Genomic DNA, 19311 nt, shown 5'->3' with positions numbered 1-19311 from the left:
TTTTTACACATTATTTCTTCGCCAAATGATTACGACCTGCAGAGTGATTATCCCATCTATCACCGTTTTTGTCAACCTCAGACAAACATTCCCACATCGACTTTTTTTACTTCCTTTTCTAAGTCCTTCGTATTATAACCCGCTAGCAAAAACTTCATTTTCAGAACTATTTTGTTTGATAAACAATTGTCTGCATTGAATGACAGTTGCTAATAATAACAATGTCGGCCATCTTTATGTGCGGTCCTTCAGTAATAAAAGACATGCTATTTCATTGGAGGGCAAAATCGAGTAAGCCAATCAAAAGTATGCTTTCACAGGAATGACGTATAGGGTTTTCCTCGACCTTATTTGTCGGAATTACGATTCGGCGATTCCTGATGAATGTGGATCGCATACCGAGTCTGTTTGGCCGTAACCGAACAAAAAAATCGGCTATCTCTGTAAATGAAATAAAAACGTGCACTTGCTCAAGCAGGCACCTGCTGGATCGCAAAAATGGAGGTTGTGAAATTGGACTTATTGTTGACCTCTGCAAAATATGATCGAAATTCGGAGGAGGAGTTGGGTCATACCCCTTAACCCCCCTCTGAAAATCTCAACGGATTTACCCGATTTGGAAAAACGACCTCTCTGGATCAGGAAAAACCGGATAATCTGGCATATGCCAAAAAACTTTCAGCCATGTAAGTGTTATTTAACTTCATTTAGTAGGTTAGATAGCTGGGAAAACATATCTAAAGTTTCAACGCAATACATGATGTATTCACTGAGATAATGACTTAAAGGTGCTTGCATGCAAAACCTTAACCAAGGTGCCAACGCTGACGCCGACGTAATATGTCATGCATTATACTAGGCTTGTTGTCATTTTGGCATAATCCAACAACAACAAAGGCTTTTATCAGTTTCAGAATGCCTGGTTAAGAGAACTATTTCTCACGTTCTAGTACATTGTTTCGCTGTTCTGGTACTCTTTCGGAACTCCTCGGTCATGTTGAAATTCACAAAGGGACATCCAATCAAAATACAGCGTAGGGATAAATTACAACAGTGGACCCCATGCCTGAAGTTGCAGATATCATGTGCATCACTACAAACTATGGCAAAAGGGCCTTAGTACAAAAACAACTCCCAACTGACAAAAAATGATAGGGTTGATATGTCTTTAATATAGGGGCTGAAATGTCTTCAATATAAGGGTTGAAAAGTCTTTAAAATAGGAGTTGAAAGTTGTCCAGGCAGTTTAGGAGGAGCTTATTTTGCTAAATCTGTATGGAATTCTATACTGCTATTTATTTGAGAATCATCATCTTAATTTGCATTCAAATCACAATTCAAAAAACACCTTATGACAAAGAAATGACTTTAGTGAATATATTGTCTGTTTAAATTGTTTGCTTAAATGTTATATATTCGTATATATATATTTTCGTCTTTCATAATTTTTGAACATTGTATAAGTTGTGTATAAATGTTGTCTTGTTAGTTATTGTTTGAATGAGAAATGTATACTAATACGTTTGTAGAATCCATTGAAGACCAAATTGTTAAGAAGATACTTTTGTAACTTAATGTGTTTTCTTCATGAAATAAAGTTATTATTTTTATTATTATTATTATTATTATAAGCAATTGTTGACGCAGGCCACCTTGAGCATGAAGAGCACTTTTTTGCACTGAACAATATGTTTGTGGAATGATGAAAAGCTTTAGGGTATAAAGGTACCATACGTCATCTTTTATCATTCAGTAAATATGAAAATGTTTGGAGTATCCAGGTATCATGAGTCTATGGTACCCTTTTTCACTATAACTTCAAGAAATAGTTTAATCCTTAAATGTACATTATGCATAATTAATGAGGTAAGTTATGTCACACGTCTAGGGTATATAAAACTACACAATGTCAACAACCATTAAAGATTTTATTGCAATACAGTCGAAACACGTTGACTTCATATCCCAGGGACCAACCAAAATACTTGGAGCCTTGCGAATATCGCGCCTGGCGGAAATACTTACAAAGAGTTAAACAAAATAGGTCCTATACATCCAGTTAAAGCCAACAACAAAATTGAGCCAAGCGATATCGAGCCAATGGGTTTTGACTGTATGTTGAATGTACATTTGTAAAAGTTTCATGTAAAAACCTTAAACAGTTTCCAAGTAATACTCAAGTTTTGCTTGCTGCTGTCAAGTGGGATTGAATCATTTACAATTTGTGTATAATAAACAAAGCCCATCATTTACATAACTGTAAATGGTAACTTTGTTTTAAAGTTAAGAGGTAAATGACAAAATATTGGGAAAAAAGTCCATTCCATATATCGCTCTTTCATGTTAAGTATTGCATATCAAAGTAATAATCACACTAATATCACTAAAACAGAATGTACAGAACTTACTTATAGGCAGAGTCTCCTTGTCGCACGAGTTGATAGGAATAGTGATTAGAGCAACCCGGACAAACACATTGAGCAGCTGGTTTCTGTAGAGACAAACCATCATCTCCATGGCAGCAGATGTCATCAGGTGGTCGTCAGACTGTTGGGCAGCACTGTCATCTGCTATCAATTCCACAATGTGGTCTGCTGACAGTCTTGCAATGTTTTTGTGAATATAAATGTTGTGTTTGAGGACTGCTTCTCCTGATTCATTCACTGAAAAAAATGAACATTGAATATGCTGCTGAAGAAGTAATGTAAATTTTCCTTGTCTATGCTTTCTTTGGTTACTCCAGTGTTTTTTGACAATTTAGCCCAACGTCTTAGCAAGGACATCTAGAATTCAGTCCATGCCCAAGTGAGTAAGATGGGTGGTCACCAATCATAACACAAGATTTTACAGTGTTCATCAGGCCCACACTCTTGGACACAAGTAGCATATTCTCTGTATATAAATGGTATAACCTTAATCCTCACATTCCAAGTGATATAGGTACTGACAAAAAATACCGTAAATGACTGGGTATAAGACGATAGGGGGTATTAGACGCAGGGAAAAAAATATGTGAAAAATCCGAGAAAAAAACTTTTTATCTATGTTTTTGGTTAAAAGACGCATAGAAAAAATGTCAAAATCGTCCGGCATTTTCAGCCACCATGTTTGTTGACAGTGACAAAAAAATTTTTTTTCGTGAAAATGGCGATGGTTATATTTAAAACCATACAACCATACTGTCGAGAATGAAAAGTTATGTTATGCAAAAAATATTTTGACAGTGCCCAACTTTGCTTTTTTATATGTAAGTTTGATTATTGTTTAATTCAATTTATTATTCAAAATAATATTGAATACCGTAATTCACAAGAGGTCGGACACCATAAATTATTTTTTTCGCTCTCCGAATACATAGAAAATTATCATTTTTACATTTTATTTACATGTTTGTTTAACCTGCCTTTTTTCTTCATGTTTGCTTTTTACCACTTATTAATTTATCCGTAGTAATCAATGGTCATAAACTTATTTATTACGCCTATAAGTGTAAATCCTTCATGAAGTTAATTAAAACACATTTTATACATGCACTGAACTGAATAAAACACATTCTATCGGCTTCAGATCAAAGAGTCACACTGTGTGACGTCACATAACTTACAGTTATACCCACGAGGATCTCGTGGAGAGCATGGACATTGCTTTGCAGGATTAATGTATAACTGTACGATTATTGCTTCATATAGTCTATAAGTGCGGTACAAGTTTGAAAGCTTATTGGCAGATCGTTTTACAAGCATGCCATGTCGATGTTTTCTTAATCCCTTGATTGCCCTTGTTGTTTGTTTAATCCTCAAATAAATATATCACACTTTCAACAGGCAATAAATCGTTTAGGATGGGTAGTAACTAATTAAATTGTCACAGTGGTGTATACGGTTAGGTAATCTAGCCAGGCAGTGTAAAGATAAAAATCAATAATCTTCGTCTGTGAAACTTGGTAACTATGAAAGTTATGATTGATGTCCTTTGGGTGTCCGAAAATTAGGAACGCAAAATAAATTATTTTGGGTAATAATTATGGGTGTCTTAATATTTAGAGTGTCCGAACGCTTAGGTGAATTACGGTAACTTTAATCAAAAAATATTTTTGTTGAAATTATAAACGTCTTACGATATACCGTATCCCGATCTTCAACTGCCGTTTTAACCCGTATATACTCGATCAATATGACGCAGGTAACATCCCTTTCTACATAAATCTAAACAAACTCTCGGCTTGAAATCGACCTTAGAAAAAAAGTTCAAAAAATTGTTACTGGGTATTATACGCAGGCATTTTTTTGCATCAAAATCTGAGGGAAAAAAGTGTGTCTAATACCCAGTCATTTACGGTATAAAATTATTGAATCAAAATCAAGAATACTTAATGCATGTATGGATATTATAAACCTTTTTCAGTATTTAATATAAGTAGTTATTTGAAGAACTGACAACTGAATCAAATAAAAACGAAGACTCTAACAAACTAAAATTACAGCAACAAACTTGGCACAAGCCCACTTACCAGGCCAGTCAATATACGCTCCAAGGTTTGAGGCCTGACGTTTAAGCCACTCGACCTCCTTCAGTAGCTGTTTAAGTGGGATACCGTCCATATTCTGAAGAAGAACCGCAGCGATGATCGACCATGGAGATATCGCCATGTTACGAATTTGTTGTAACGTTACGTCGTAACTCAGTTTATGTACCAGGGCTTGTTCTTGAATTGTCAGACTTGCTATGTACCTGCAAAGGAACAATGTTTGGAGAAATGACTAATACGTATGAAAAGGGTAATCCTGACTGTTTATTTAACACTAAGGCCACACCAAATTGATAATTCGTTCGCGGATTTACCGTTCCTATTTATTTGCAAATGTAAAAACAATATTTTTATTTTTTTGGTGCGCCCGCACCAGTCCTCCATTTTGATCGCCAAGCAGATTTTTTTCAGGTAATAATTTATTAAAAGGCTAAAAATAATCAAGTATAATTTTTCTACGCTAGTTTTCGTGTTTTTGTAAAGGGAAGTTACCAATGCGTAGTGTTTTATACTGTATATCGATCGGTTTAGCATGGGTTTCAATAAATTCAATCAAAATGGCGGCTTCCGGTATAAACAATGTGGCTCTAAGTTTGGAAATTATTTTTGACAATAAATATGTTTTGAGCATGCTTGAAGTCATTGTTGATCGTCTCATGCACAAAAGGATCATTAATTAAAGCAATCATTATGCAATAAAGCATGTGTATCTGAGACTGGTAGCGATTATATTGCGTAATTAAGTGACTCGTTTTGAATGGAAATCGGAATGATCAACTTAGTACTATTTTATTCAAGTCATAATACAAGGGACCAACATTTTACCTCGTTACGACGATGCTGAAGATGACAGGTCAACTTAACTGGAACATGAGTCATTGTTTAGTCCAAATTGATGTATCATGCTCATTTTGGATCAAATTCTGACAAAACAACAGTTTTGAACAAATATCTATTCACAAATAGCGATATAAACAATGGTCTGGATATACCTCAACATAAGTAAGCCTAAGTTTATCATCTTATATTTTGTTTTTATTTGCAGCATAATCCGGGATTGTAATCATACTAATGCACTTGTCAATTGTAACCACTGCTTCGCCAACCCCTCGCCCTCATTCCAGGGGTATTACCAGGGACAGCGGAGGCAACGGGCTGTGTTTTTACCTTTCAGGTGGCCCCGAAGTGCCTAGTGAATTTGGTTTTGTCTTCATATTGAAAATAGTTGGGAATGGGCCTCACATAGGTATCCGGGGTTGCGGGGCCATTTGGCGGGGATTTTACCAGCAGTGTGTCCCTGCAGGTCGGGTATTTTACCCGGGTTTTGAGAGACCGGAAGTCAAAGTCCCCACTATTCCAGACTTAGGGGGGCCATATACAATTGGCTGGTGCATAAAAACATCTAAATAACCAAAAAAAGTACTCTGAAAAATACCCTTGTTCTTTTTGTTTTAATAAGCACATGTCATTGCATTTCCTGTGATAATAAAAACAAAATTTAGTCTAATGTTATATGGAGTCTGATGTTTGATGTTGCCTGTGTAAATGATCATTTTTTACAAATCCAAAATCAATCCTTAGTATGTCTAAATACAGTTGCATATGATGTTAAAATGATTCAGGTAGATTTTTATCAGTCATTTCAAACTTTTAACTAAAAGCAGGGTTATTTCTTATTATGAATGATCATCATATTAAAGTATGTTTTAATTACATAAGAAATTAAATTTATCCATATAACGTTTGTACTAAACCAGGATGAATAAATAGTATGTATTCCGACATTTTCCCAATGTCCATTAGAGGTTCAGTTCAAGGTGGCATTAAAATGGGTTAAGGGCAATTATATTGAACAATCTTTCTTATTTATATTGAATATAAGGAAAAATATATTTTTCGCTCTTCGCTCGCTTCGGTTTTTATGAAAACTGACAAAAGAAAAAAAAATTTTTTTTTTTCGTTCGCTCGCTCCAATTTTTTTTGGCAAAAATCTGAGGAACAAAACATTAATTTGGTGTGGCCTAAATGAACACAAATGAATGATGAAGAGACATAAAATGAACTGCAACCAAGTTTAAACTGTTTTGTGTGAGACATAACATGTTCAAAAAGCCTAACTTTCACTTAAATAAGTGATGGACAACTTGTGCCTGGTAATTTTCCATAGTCCATAATTAAAGGCTAGTCCAAGCTTTCGAGTCTAAGACTAATGCTTTTAATCTTAACACACTTGTCCCAATTTTGACAACACTTGTAAGCATTGTTGGTACTCTTCCCTTTCACACTACATTATTTTCGTAGCTTTCAAGGATAATGAGGTAGGGGAGACAACACTCCTTTCAATTTAAATACTCTTTAAATTAGGTGATTTACCCTGGTGTCACACAAGGTTTTTACTTAGAATAGAAAGACAAATTTATCCATGGAACTCCTCAAGCTTGTCCATACCCATGAAACACTTGCTTTATGCCAATATTTATTTTAATTCTGTTTACGGGAGCGAAATGCCAACCATCCTTAAAATGGCCTTCAAATAACAAGTTTTGATGCAATCAAACTTTAAAATAAATTAAGTTAATAAAATGCACACGTAAATAAACAAAATCATAAATTATGCTTTTTTCGCAAATGACCTCCAAGCAATAATGGAATGATTTCCATGTTTTCTAAAACTTGGGACCGTAGTTTACAATCACTTGTTTTACAATTGCTGTGACCACATCTAAGTCGAGTCAAGTCAATATTTATTCATTTTTGGGTACTATATACAACAGTAAAGATAAGCTTTTCGAAATCCATGTTACCTTATTATATAATATAATACAAATAGACAGCACATTTTGTGCTAGATAACATTTAGTACACAGTGCATATTTAAAAATAAATTAAATAAATAGAAAAAAATATAACAAGAAATGCCGCAATGTGACGAAACCAGGTTTTCAATGATTGACAGAAGAACTTCAGCCTGTGTTGTGAGAATTATAATTAAGTTGATTTGTTGTGTGTTGCTTGTATGTATAATAACATGCACCTTTTGGTTAGAGGATATACACTGAAGTTATATACATTGTACAAAGTTCAGTTATAATAAATGAACTGTAAATATATTCAGTTTCAACAATTTTTCTATTTTTAGTAACAGTGACCTTGACCCTAGAGGCCCCAAATGCAATCCCAAGAAAGGTATCCATAAACTCTTCCTAAATATCAAGTTTGGTCAAGATATGTCAACCCTAAGCATGTTTATACTCTGTTTCTGGTTGAGTGGGAACCAAAAGCAAGGAAAAAGAGGATTAAGAGTCACTAAGAATGAGACGCCAGCTGAATTTATTAATTAACAAGAGATGTTTGTCAAACATGCCCCCCTGAGCGCCATATTGTCAGGATTAGTAAGACAATTGAATGAAATATGCATGGACCGAAATGACAGCTGATTTTTCACTGACATTGGATGCCTTTGAGGTAGTTTTAAGATTATGACCATTCAAAGTGTGAGGATAGTAGGTACAGTTTTTAATCATGTTTTTATACCCCCACAAACGAAGTTTGAGGGGGTATATAGGAGTGAGCTTGTCGGTCGGTCTGTCTGTCGGTCGGTCGGTCGGTCAGTCGGTCGGTCGGTCGGTCGGTCTGTCGGTTTTCATGGTTTCCGGACGATAACTCATGAAAGGCTAGACAGATTTGAAAAAAATTTGGTACACAGGTGTAACATCAGAAGATACAGGTCAAGTTCAATATTTGGGCTGGTGGGGTCAAGGTCACTGTTACAAAAAATAGAAAAACGGTTTCCAGACGATAACTCATGAAAGGCTTGACAGATTTGAAAAAAATTTGGTACACAGGTGTAACATCAGAAGATACAGGTCAAGTTCGATGTTGGGCCAAGGTCAAGGTCACTGTTACTAAAAATAGAAAAATGGTTTCCGGACAATAACTCATGAAAGGCTTGACAGATTTGAAACTTTTTTGGTACACATGTGTAACATCAGAAGATACAGGTCAAGTTCGATATTGGGGCTGGTGGGGCCAAGGTCAAGGTCACTGTTACTAAAAAAGAAAAACGGTTTCCGGACGATAACTCATGAAAGGCTAAACAGATTTGAACAATTTTTGGTACACAGGTGTAACATCAGAAGATACAGATCATGAAAGGCTTGACAGATTTGAACATTTTTTGGTACACAGGTGTAACATCAGAAGATACAGGTCAATTTCGAAAGATCCTTCAAAAACTAAATGAGCAAATATTTACCTTAAAAGTAATTGACACTTGGAAAGATGAACAAACAAAACAAATCCAGCATGCTTCATTTGATCCAGATGCCAGTGGAATACCAGCAGAACTTAAGTATGGCATATTTGCCACAGTAGTGCTTACTACAAATATTGACCTGTCAGATGGACTTGTTAATTCGGCTACAGGAACAGTCCCAGGATTTATACCCAGGTGGATAAGGATGCATTCAAGCCGAAATATGTACTTATAAAATTTGATGATGATTGTGTTGGAAGAAAAGCTCGTGAATGCTCTAGATGTCTTATTCCATAAGAGATCAGCTACAGCATCAGCTAGTTTTTTCTTGTCAGCAGTGTAACTTCTAAATTACTCAACAGATTTAAATAAAACAATACATGCATGATAAATGAAGATGCAGTGTGCAGTAACCTTGGAGTTATGGCCTCTTTTCAAAGGAATGGTTTGCCATTCCTGTGTCCAGGCGGCATTTGGGGGTATTCGTCACTCCTGTGACAGCTCTAGTTAATCATGTTGAGATAATGACTGATATTCGCAGATAAAAATGTATCCTCTAAGCAGCAGGGAATTAGTAAATATGACAAAACGTTAATGATGAATATAAGTTATGACCATGACCTTTGACTATATGACCTCAAAATCCATAGGGGTCATCAACTGGTCACCCCCCAACCTAAATGTCAAGTTTGAGGGCCATGGGTGCAGGCATTGTCAAGTTTTATAATCTATATTATTATACCTCACATGACTTTGCTGTGTTAAATTCTCCTATACCCATCATTAGCAATTTCATACTGCCACACTGACAGTGCTGTTTTGACGGGTTGACATGATACTGTCACATCACACGCGCTTCTAAAAATATACATTTTCCACTTCTCAAGTTTGAGGTTGAAAGCGCTTATTAAAATGTGTTGTAAATCTGTAACTTTTGGTGTTTGCAACTACATGTGTACCAAAATTGTCTTTGTTACATTTTTAAACTTCTATCAATTGTTACAGGAATAATTACAGAATAAATTGATTTAAGTTGAAAGTTGTGTAATGGTGGAAGGACTACATGTTATTGTGTTGGGTACAATAAAATAAATATTGCATGGCTTTCAGTGTGACAGTACATATTGTCAACCTTCGGGTAAATACTGTTACCCTTGGCTTGCCTCGGGTAATAGTATTTCCCTCATGTTGACAATATGTACTGTCACTGTGAAAGCCATGCGATATTTATATGATATTGTGTTCATGAAGAACTTTATCATGCATTGCATAACTGTCTTTCAATTTGAATGTTAATGTGATGATAATTTATTTTTTACCAGGTTTTCACATAGTGCAACCTGGTTATTAGAATGACAAACGTCGTTGTCAGGGCGGGCGGCCGCTCGGACAGCGTCAAACTCACCTATGAAACTGAATAATTTCAGTAAGGGTTGACATATCTTGACCAAACTTGGTCTATAGGAAGAGTTTATGGATACCTTTCATGGGATTGTGTTTGGGGTCCCTAGAGTCAAGGTCAAGGTCACTGTTACTAAAAATTAGGGATGGCAACGAGTAGTAAAATTGGTACTTGAGTACTCGGACAATCTTTCGATCGAGTACTTGGGTACTTACTTGATTACTCGGAATAAAATGAATTTGTTTTCGGGAAAGACAAGATCGTGTATACATGTATCGATCATGACGTTTATTGTGCGTTGGTCGTATTATTGGTCATTTCATCTTTAAATTAGACTTTCATTATGTACTTTAACAGAAAATTAAATAAAAGGAAAACAAATGCTGTTTCATGCTTTTCATTTTGTCTTTTTCATTTCACTTTAATGAATTTATATAAGAATGCACTGCAAATTAGCTACTATAAAGCTGGAGTTAAACCCGGGTTTTATTCGAGCATCTGGATAGTCGAGGTTTATAATGAACATCAATCAGAATTACAATGAACGAAAATTAATAGCATACATAAAAAAAATGAATGAAATATTTCGTACCCTATTTTTGTTGTTTACCTCATTAAAATTCAAAATTCTTAATTTAAGATATCAACCAATCAATTGTGATAAACATTGCAAAAACAGTTAAAATACGCCCATTAAGAAATCAATTCTCGTAACGGTCGCTACACGTTCGCTCGTTAGTCACCATTGTTTGGTGAAAGGTCTCTAATTGGTAAACAATAGAATTGTGTAGGTGAAAGTTCCGCTATCAAAATTTCGCTAATTGAAATCAGTGCTAATTGGAAATAGTGGCCCTTTGTTGATAGTTTTCAACTCTCAACTATTTTATTAGGGTCTATTGTGTACACGGCGGGGATTAGAGGGACCGTAAATTGTTCTCTTGGCAACTAACCAGATCTGTAACTTCGTCTGTAAATCGTGTATTTTGTGATTTTATAGATTTTTTTTCGAGTACTCGAGTAGTGATTTGGTACTCGAGTACTCGGACGTTCGATCGAGTACTCGAGTACTCGGGTACTCGTTGCCATCCCTACTAAAAATAGAAAAACGGTTGAAACTGAGTAACTTTAGTTAGGGTTGACATATCTTGACCAAACTTGGTATAAAGGAAGAGTTTATGGATACCTTTCATGGGATTGTGTTTGGGGTCTCTAGGGTCAAGGTCAAGGCCACTGTTACTTAAAATAGAAATACAGATGAAACTGAATAACTTTAGTCAGGGTTCACATATCTTGACCAAACTTGGTATAAAGGAAGAGTTTATGGAGACCTTTCATGGGATTGCGTTTGGGGTCCCAAGGGTCAAGGTCACTGTAACTTAATAAGTATGCATAATAGGATTATGGTTCTTGTGTACGGCACTTCCTCTTATTGCCATCTATCTATATCTTAAGTTTTATTTCAATCCATCAGTAGTTTTGAACAAGTACAAGAGTGTAATGGATGGACAGACAGAGCGGCAACTATATGCTCTCCCTTCAGGAGGCATAAAAAATATAATAATCAAAGCGCGAGGCGCAGAAAGACTATCTGCGGGCAAATATGTGAGAGTTGCAAATTTTATTTGAACTATGGGAATGGGTGAAGAGCACATAAATAAAAGTGAAAAATGTGCTGATAGCGCTTGTGCCAACACTGGGCGAAGAAACAAACATATCTATATCTTTATGGCGTCTTGTGTCATTTTGTTTTTGTAAATGACACTTCAATCGTCGTAATCCCCCATCCCCATGTATTTAGTGTTACAATGCATGCCCCATTTCAATCGTTTCTAAAGGTTTTACGTTGCTTTGATTAGATATCATATTACGATAGGAAAATATAATACATCATATATATATATATATATAATATATATATATATATCATTTCCTTTTATTAACATACACGTTTTGTTTAGGGAAAATCATTTTTTTACAAACAACTTCAGCAATAATTCCATTCAAAATGCACAGCTTTATATCAATTCAGTCGACGTATCCCCATGTATTTGAAGTTACAGTAAATGCTCTTTTCAATCGCGTCTAAAGGTTTTTCGTAGCTTTGATTAGATATCATACGTTAGACAAATTTTATGAACTTACACGTTTTAATTCTTAAAGGAAAATGATTTGATTTTTACGAGCAACTTTAGCAATAATACCTTTTAAAATGCAGAGCTTATCAGATGGTCGTTTTCCCGCAGTGAGGACAAACATGTGGTCAGTTAATGTATGTTTAGAATATAGGTCAGTTAATGAAGTTGAAACTATTTTTAGATTATCGAAACTAGTCTGTTTTTATTAATGAGAATAGGATTGTGCTTTTTAAAGTTTATTAATAAATTTAATGTTATTTATGTTTAATATAAGTACCTGTGTAGAAACAGTACTAGTGCTGTTATGAATGCTTCGTACTCTTTGGATGGTAAACAGGTTTAATCCGAACTACTTTGCTTCACCATACATATGCATGACTCACCAGTCGTATCAGGGCATGTGTGCTTATATAAATTGAAAGCCTAATGTCTAAAACTATGCCAAGAATACACCGGAACGAAGCTTTTATGCAAAAATGAAAACATCTCATTAGAAATATAAACGCCTAAAATCATAAAATGAATAGTATTTTGTTATTGTGTAGCAGGTAAATTACAATGTATAGTATTTAAAGCATTAGCAATGCGAAACCGGAGATCCAATATTTTAACACTAAGACAATAATTATATTAGTTTCTTATCTCATAAAAGTCAAATAAAAAATCACCATTACAAATAAGCCTGCTTCAGGGTCACGTCAGGTTTAAATAACAAATCTTGCAGGCGATGGGACGCTTACGGTCGGTAATAATTTCTGAAACATCATGGGCTAAACTAGAGTGAATATCAATACTGTATGTTATCTTCCTACCACAGCCTCCATTATCTTGACCCTCATTAATCTGATAAATATAACGATCTAAAAATAGTTATATTCTGCTAAAAATAAAACGCGGGGATACATAATTACAGCGCGGAAATAGCCGGACAAGCAAAAACTCATACTCGGACTGCAACACGACCAATCTATTTTTATGGTTTCGACGACATTCTGCTAAACATAGAGATCATTGAGACAAAAATGGGTTAAAACGACATGAATAGAAGTAGTTCTTTGGAGTTTGTGGTCTTAAGACTACCTGCGCGCATGCGCAGATAATCTAATAATAAATTTGTCTAAGTCTAATAATAAAGGTTCAATACAGTTATCTAAATTGGTTAATTAAGTAGGTTGGATGGTTGACTACCATTGTAAAAAGTTTCAATGCAATACCTCAAGTAGTTGCTGAGATATTAACCTATGTGTGCTTACACGTAAAACCTTAACCAGAATTTCTAAGTCAAATAATAAAGGGCAATCATTTGCATTAAATGCAAACTAGAGTTATCTAACTTGGTTAATTTAGAAGGTTGGATGGTTGAGTACCATTGTATCAAGTATAAATGCAATACCTCAAGTAGTTGCTGAGATATTAACCTATGTGTGCTTACACGCAAAACCTTAACCAGAATTTCTAAGTCAAATAATAAAGGCCTATTATTTGCATTACAGTCAAACCTGGTTGAACGGTCACATGCTTTAAATGGCCACCTGCCTTAACGGGCCACTCCAAATTCCCCCCGTACGTTTTTACTATATAATGTACGTGCATTAAGCGGCCAACTGTCTAACGCGGCCACGGCCACTAATTTTTGTCCCCATGAAGCCATATAATCACTAATTAGCGGCCACTAATCCCTTGTCACTGACACTTCCGCTTATAAATTTTTCCAATACACAGCTTCAATTGCGTATAGAAGTTTACGAAAAAGAACGACGGCCTCGGGTGTCTCCGTCATCCAATGAAAATGAATATTGCATCACACGATTGCCATGGGTGTTTACTCATCGAGAAATCATGTTTATAACACGATGGCGAATGTTTTGATCAGAATTGACACAATTAATGACACAATTAATACAATAATTAAAAAGTTGATTATTAAATACCGACAAAAACACTGGTTATTGTGAATTCACAGTGTGCATTGTCATTCGACGGCGTGAAATGAGTTACGATTTTTATTCACTTAAATATTATTTTTCTAAGTGCACGGATTTATATTTCTATGAACGGATATTTACAATGCATTGTTCTTGATCTTTTTTTAACTTTGATTATGGCTGAAAAGAAGACTAATCGAAAGTGTTTGACTCTAAAAGAACGTGTCGAGTGTATAAAGTTATTAGAAAACGGCCGTAGTGCAAGAAGTGTTGCCAAGGAGTTTAATTGTGGACGGACTCAAATCAATTTCTTACTTAAGCGTAAGCGTGAAATTGTGGAGGAATATGAAAGCAATGGAAATCCAAACGCAAAAAGACTGAGTAAAAATACGGGAAATGTGTATGCACATGTAGTTGTGTAAATGTGTAGACTGATCTGTGGTGTGTTTTGTTTATGCTATGCATCAACATTTATTTAATATATGGACTACTTTAAAAAGTGAACTTAAAATGTGTATGTACATGTAGTTGTGTAAATGTGTAGACTGATATGTGGTGTATTTTGTTTATGCCTTGTATCAACATTTATCTAATGTATTGCGGAAATGTCAAACCTGGATTAAGTGGCCACCTGTCTTAAGCAGCCACTTTGATCATTTCCCAAGGGTGGCCACTTAATACAGGTTTGACTGTATATTCAAATAATTGTTATCTAACTTCATTTATTTAGTATGTAAGATAGTTGGAAATACATATCCAAAGTTTTAATGCAATAACTGATGTATTTACTGAGATAATGACTTAAAGGGACTTACATGCAAAACCTTAACCAAGGTGTGACGCCAACACCGACGCCAGGGTGAGTAGTATAGCTGTACTTATTCTTCGAATAGTCGAGCTAAAAATGCATTTTTACTTCGAAAGAAATACCACCCATTCAGTCTATGATCTGTTTCTTTTGGCATTGGTCAGTTGGTCAGGGCTAAAGACTTCACATTTTGGAGCTTTTCTAGGCCAAAGATATTAACACTTTGTTTTATAATCAGTTAATTGAGCCCCTATATACTAATCACAGGGATGATAAAATTCCGGATTAATCCGGAATTCCGGATTTAAGGCCTCACGGATTGATTTTGAGATTAATGTAAATCCGTTGAGGTTTTTTCTAGGGAGGAGGGGTACAGGGAGCGAATCGAGCTCAGTTCAACAATATGGGTACGAAAGGTGAGTTTTCCGAATGTGTAAAGCCGGAAATTAACGAACCTATTTAAGTCTTGGCAATCGAGCTATATGATTGGTTAAGATAGCATCTGGTGATTACGGAAATTACCGATGGGACTAGAAGACAGTATCCGGATGGTCGTATAATTGCCCTTTTTATTCGACTTAGAAATTCTGGTTAAGGTTTTGTGTGCAAGCACACATTATTTTAATATCAAAGCAACTACTTGATGCATTGCATTGAGACTCTAGTTTCATTTAATGCAAATAATTGCCCTTTAATATTCGACATAGAAATTCTTGTTAAGGTTTTGCGTCTAAGCACACATAGTTTAATTTCTAAGCAACTACTCGATGTAATGATTTGAGACTTTATAGAATGGTATTCAACCACTCAACGTAATTGAATAACCAAGATATATAACTGTATTTTGCAAATGATTGCCCTTTATTATTGAGACTTAAAAAATCTGGTTGAACCACATTTATGTTACTATCTCAGCACATCATGAATTGCATTGAAATCTAATCTAACAGTGATCCATGCATGTTTGGTCAAAACTTTTCAATCCTGTCCTCTTGGAAACTTACCAGATCTGTTACTTCGTCTGTAAATCGTGTATTTTGTGATTTTATAGATTTTTTTTCGAGTACTCGAGTAGTGATTTGGTACTCGAGTACTCGGACGTTCGATCGAGTACTCGAGTACTCGGGTACTCGTTGCCATCCCTACTAAAAATAGAAAAACGGTTGAAACTGAGTAACTTTAGTTAGGGTTGACATATCTTGACCAAACTTGGTATAAAGGAAGAGTTTATGGATACCTTTCATGGGATTGTGTTTGGGGTCTCTAGGGTCAAGGTCAAGGCCACTGTTACTTAAAATAGAAATACAGATGAAACTGAATAACTTTAGTCAGGGTTCACATATCTTGACCAAACTTGGTATAAAGGAAGAGTTTATGGAGACCTTTCATGGGATTGCGTTTGGGGTCCCAAGGGTCAAGGTCACTGTAACTTAATAAGTATGCATAATAGGATTATGGTTCTTGTGTACGGCACTTCCTCTTATTGCCATCTATCTATATCTTAAGTTTTATTTCAATCCATCAGTAGTTTTGAACAAGTACAAGAGTGTAATGGATGGACAGACAGAGCGGCAACTATATGCTCTCCCTTCAGGAGGCATAAAAAATATAATAATCAAAGCGCGAGGCGCAGAAAGACTATCTGCGGGCAAATATGTGAGAGTTGCAAATTTTATTTGAACTATGGGAATGGGTGAAGAGCACATAAATAAAAGTGAAAAATGTGCTGATAGCGCTTGTGCCAACACTGGGCGAAGAAACAAACATATCTATATCTTTATGGCGTCTTGTGTCATTTTGTTTTTGTAAATGACACTTCAATCGTCGTAATCCCCCATCCCCATGTATTTAGTGTTACAATGCATGCCCCATTTCAATCGTTTCTAAAGGTTTTACGTTGCTTTGATTAGATATCATATTACGATAGGAAAATATAATACATCATATATATATATATATATATATATATATATATATATATATATCATTTCCTTTTATTAACATACACGTTTTGTTTAGGGAAAATCATTTTTTTACAAACAACTTCAGCAATAATTCCATTCAAAATGCACAGCTTTATATCAATTCAGTCGACGTATCCCCATGTATTTGAAGTTACAGTAAATGCTCTTTTCAATCGCGTCTAAAGGTTTTTCGTAGCTTTGATTAGATATCATACGTTAGACAAATTTTATGAACTTACACGTTTTAATTCTTAAAGGAAAATGATTTGATTTTTACGAGCAACTTTAGCAATAATACCTTTTAAAATGCAGAGCTTATCAGATGGTCGTTTTCCCGCAGTGAGGACAAACATGTGGTCAGTTAATGTATGTTTAGAATATAGGTCAGTTAATGAAGTTGAAACTATTTTTAGATTATCGAAACTAGTCTGTTTTTATTAATGAGAATAGGATTGTGCTTTTTAAAGTTTATTAATAAATTTAATGTTATTTATGTTTAATATAAGTACCTGTGTAGAAACAGTACTAGTGCTGTTATGAATGCTTCGTACTCTTTGGATGGTAAACAGGTTTAATCCGAACTACTTTGCTTCACCATACATATGCATGACTCACCAGTCGTATCAGGGCATGTGTGCTTATATAAATTGAAAGCCTAATGTCTAAAACTATGCCAAGAATACACCGGAACGAAGCTTTTATGCAAAAATGAAAACATCTCATTAGAAATATAAACGCCTAAAATCATAAAATGAATAGTATTTTGTTATTGTGTAGCAGGTAAATTACAATGTATAGTATTTAAAGCATTAGCAATGCGAAACCGGAGATCCAATATTTTAACACTAAGACAATAATTATATTAGTTTCTTATCTCATAAAAGTCAAATAAAAAATCACCATTACAAATAAGCCTGCTTCAGGGTCACGTCAGGTTTAAATAACAAATCTTGCAGGCGATGGGACGCTTACGGTCGGTAATAATTTCTGAAACATCATGGGCTAAACTAGAGTGAATATCAATACTGTATGTTATCTTCCTACCACAGCCTCCATTATCTTGACCCTCATTAATCTGATAAATATAACGATCTAAAAATAGTTATATTCTGCTAAAAATAAAACGCGGGGATACATAATTACAGCGCGGAAATAGCCGGACAAGCAAAAACTCATACTCGGACTGCAACACGACCAATCTATTTTTATGGTTTCGACGACATTCTGCTAAACATAGAGATCATTGAGACAAAAATGGGTTAAAACGACATGAATAGAAGTAGTTCTTTGGAGTTTGTGGTCTTAAGACTACCTGCGCGCATGCGCAGATAATCTAATAATAAATTTGTCTAAGTCTAATAATAAAGGTTCAATACAGTTATCTAAATTGGTTAATTAAGTAGGTTGGATGGTTGACTACCATTGTAAAAAGTTTCAATGCAATACCTCAAGTAGTTGCTGAGATATTAACCTATGTGTGCTTACACGTAAAACCTTAACCAGAATTTCTAAGTCAAATAATAAAGGGCAATCATTTGCATTAAATGCAAACTAGAGTTATCTAACTTGGTTAATTTAGAAGGTTGGATGGTTGAGTACCATTGTATCAAGTATAAATGCAATACCTCAAGTAGTTGCTGAGATATTAACCTATGTGTGCTTACACGCAAAACCTTAACCAGAATTTCTAAGTCAAATAATAAAGGCCTATTATTTGCATTACAGTCAAACCTGGTTGAACGGTCACATGCTTTAAATGGCCACCTGCCTTAACGGGCCACTCCAAATTCCCCCCGTACGTTTTTACTATATAATGTACGTGCATTAAGCGGCCAACTGTCTAACGCGGCCACGGCCACTAATTTTTGTCCCCATGAAGCCATATAATCACTAATTAGCGGCCACTAATCCCTTGTCACTGACACTTCCGCTTATAAATTTTTCCAATACACAGCTTCAATTGCGTATAGAAGTTTACGAAAAAGAACGACGGCCTCGGGTGTCTCCGTCATCCAATGAAAATGAATATTGCATCACACGATTGCCATGGGTGTTTACTCATCGAGAAATCATGTTTATAACACGATGGCGAATGTTTTGATCAGAATTGACACAATTAATGACACAATTAATACAATAATTAAAAAGTTGATTATTAAATACCGACAAAAACACTGGTTATTGTGAATTCACAGTGTGCATTGTCATTCGACGGCGTGAAATGAGTTACGATTTTTATTCACTTAAATATTATTTTTCTAAGTGCACGGATTTATATTTCTATGAACGGATAT

General features: G+C 35.1%; 1 protein-coding gene across 3 annotated transcripts in view; it reads right to left on the bottom strand.

Moving 5' to 3' along the window:
* The window catches only part of LOC128209204 (dihydroxyacetone phosphate acyltransferase-like), a 76564-nt gene that overhangs the window by 36909 nt on the left and 20344 nt on the right, over positions 1–19311 (bottom strand). For all 3 annotated transcript variants that reach the window (XM_052913138.1, XM_052913140.1, XM_052913141.1), the window contains 2 exons: positions 4511–4731; positions 2409–2663 (listed from right to left, as the gene is read on the bottom strand). In XM_052913138.1, the coding sequence (XP_052769098.1) occupies positions 2409–2663; positions 4511–4731 (476 nt within the window). The remainder of the gene's footprint in view (positions 1–2408; positions 2664–4510; positions 4732–19311) is intronic.

This window comes from Mya arenaria, chromosome 11 (assembly GCF_026914265.1).
Source record: "Mya arenaria isolate MELC-2E11 chromosome 11, ASM2691426v1".
NCBI lineage: Eukaryota > Metazoa > Mollusca > Bivalvia > Myida > Myidae > Mya > Mya arenaria.
Note: the sequence above shows the minus strand (reverse complement) of the source record. Positions and strands in the feature narration are given on the sequence as shown.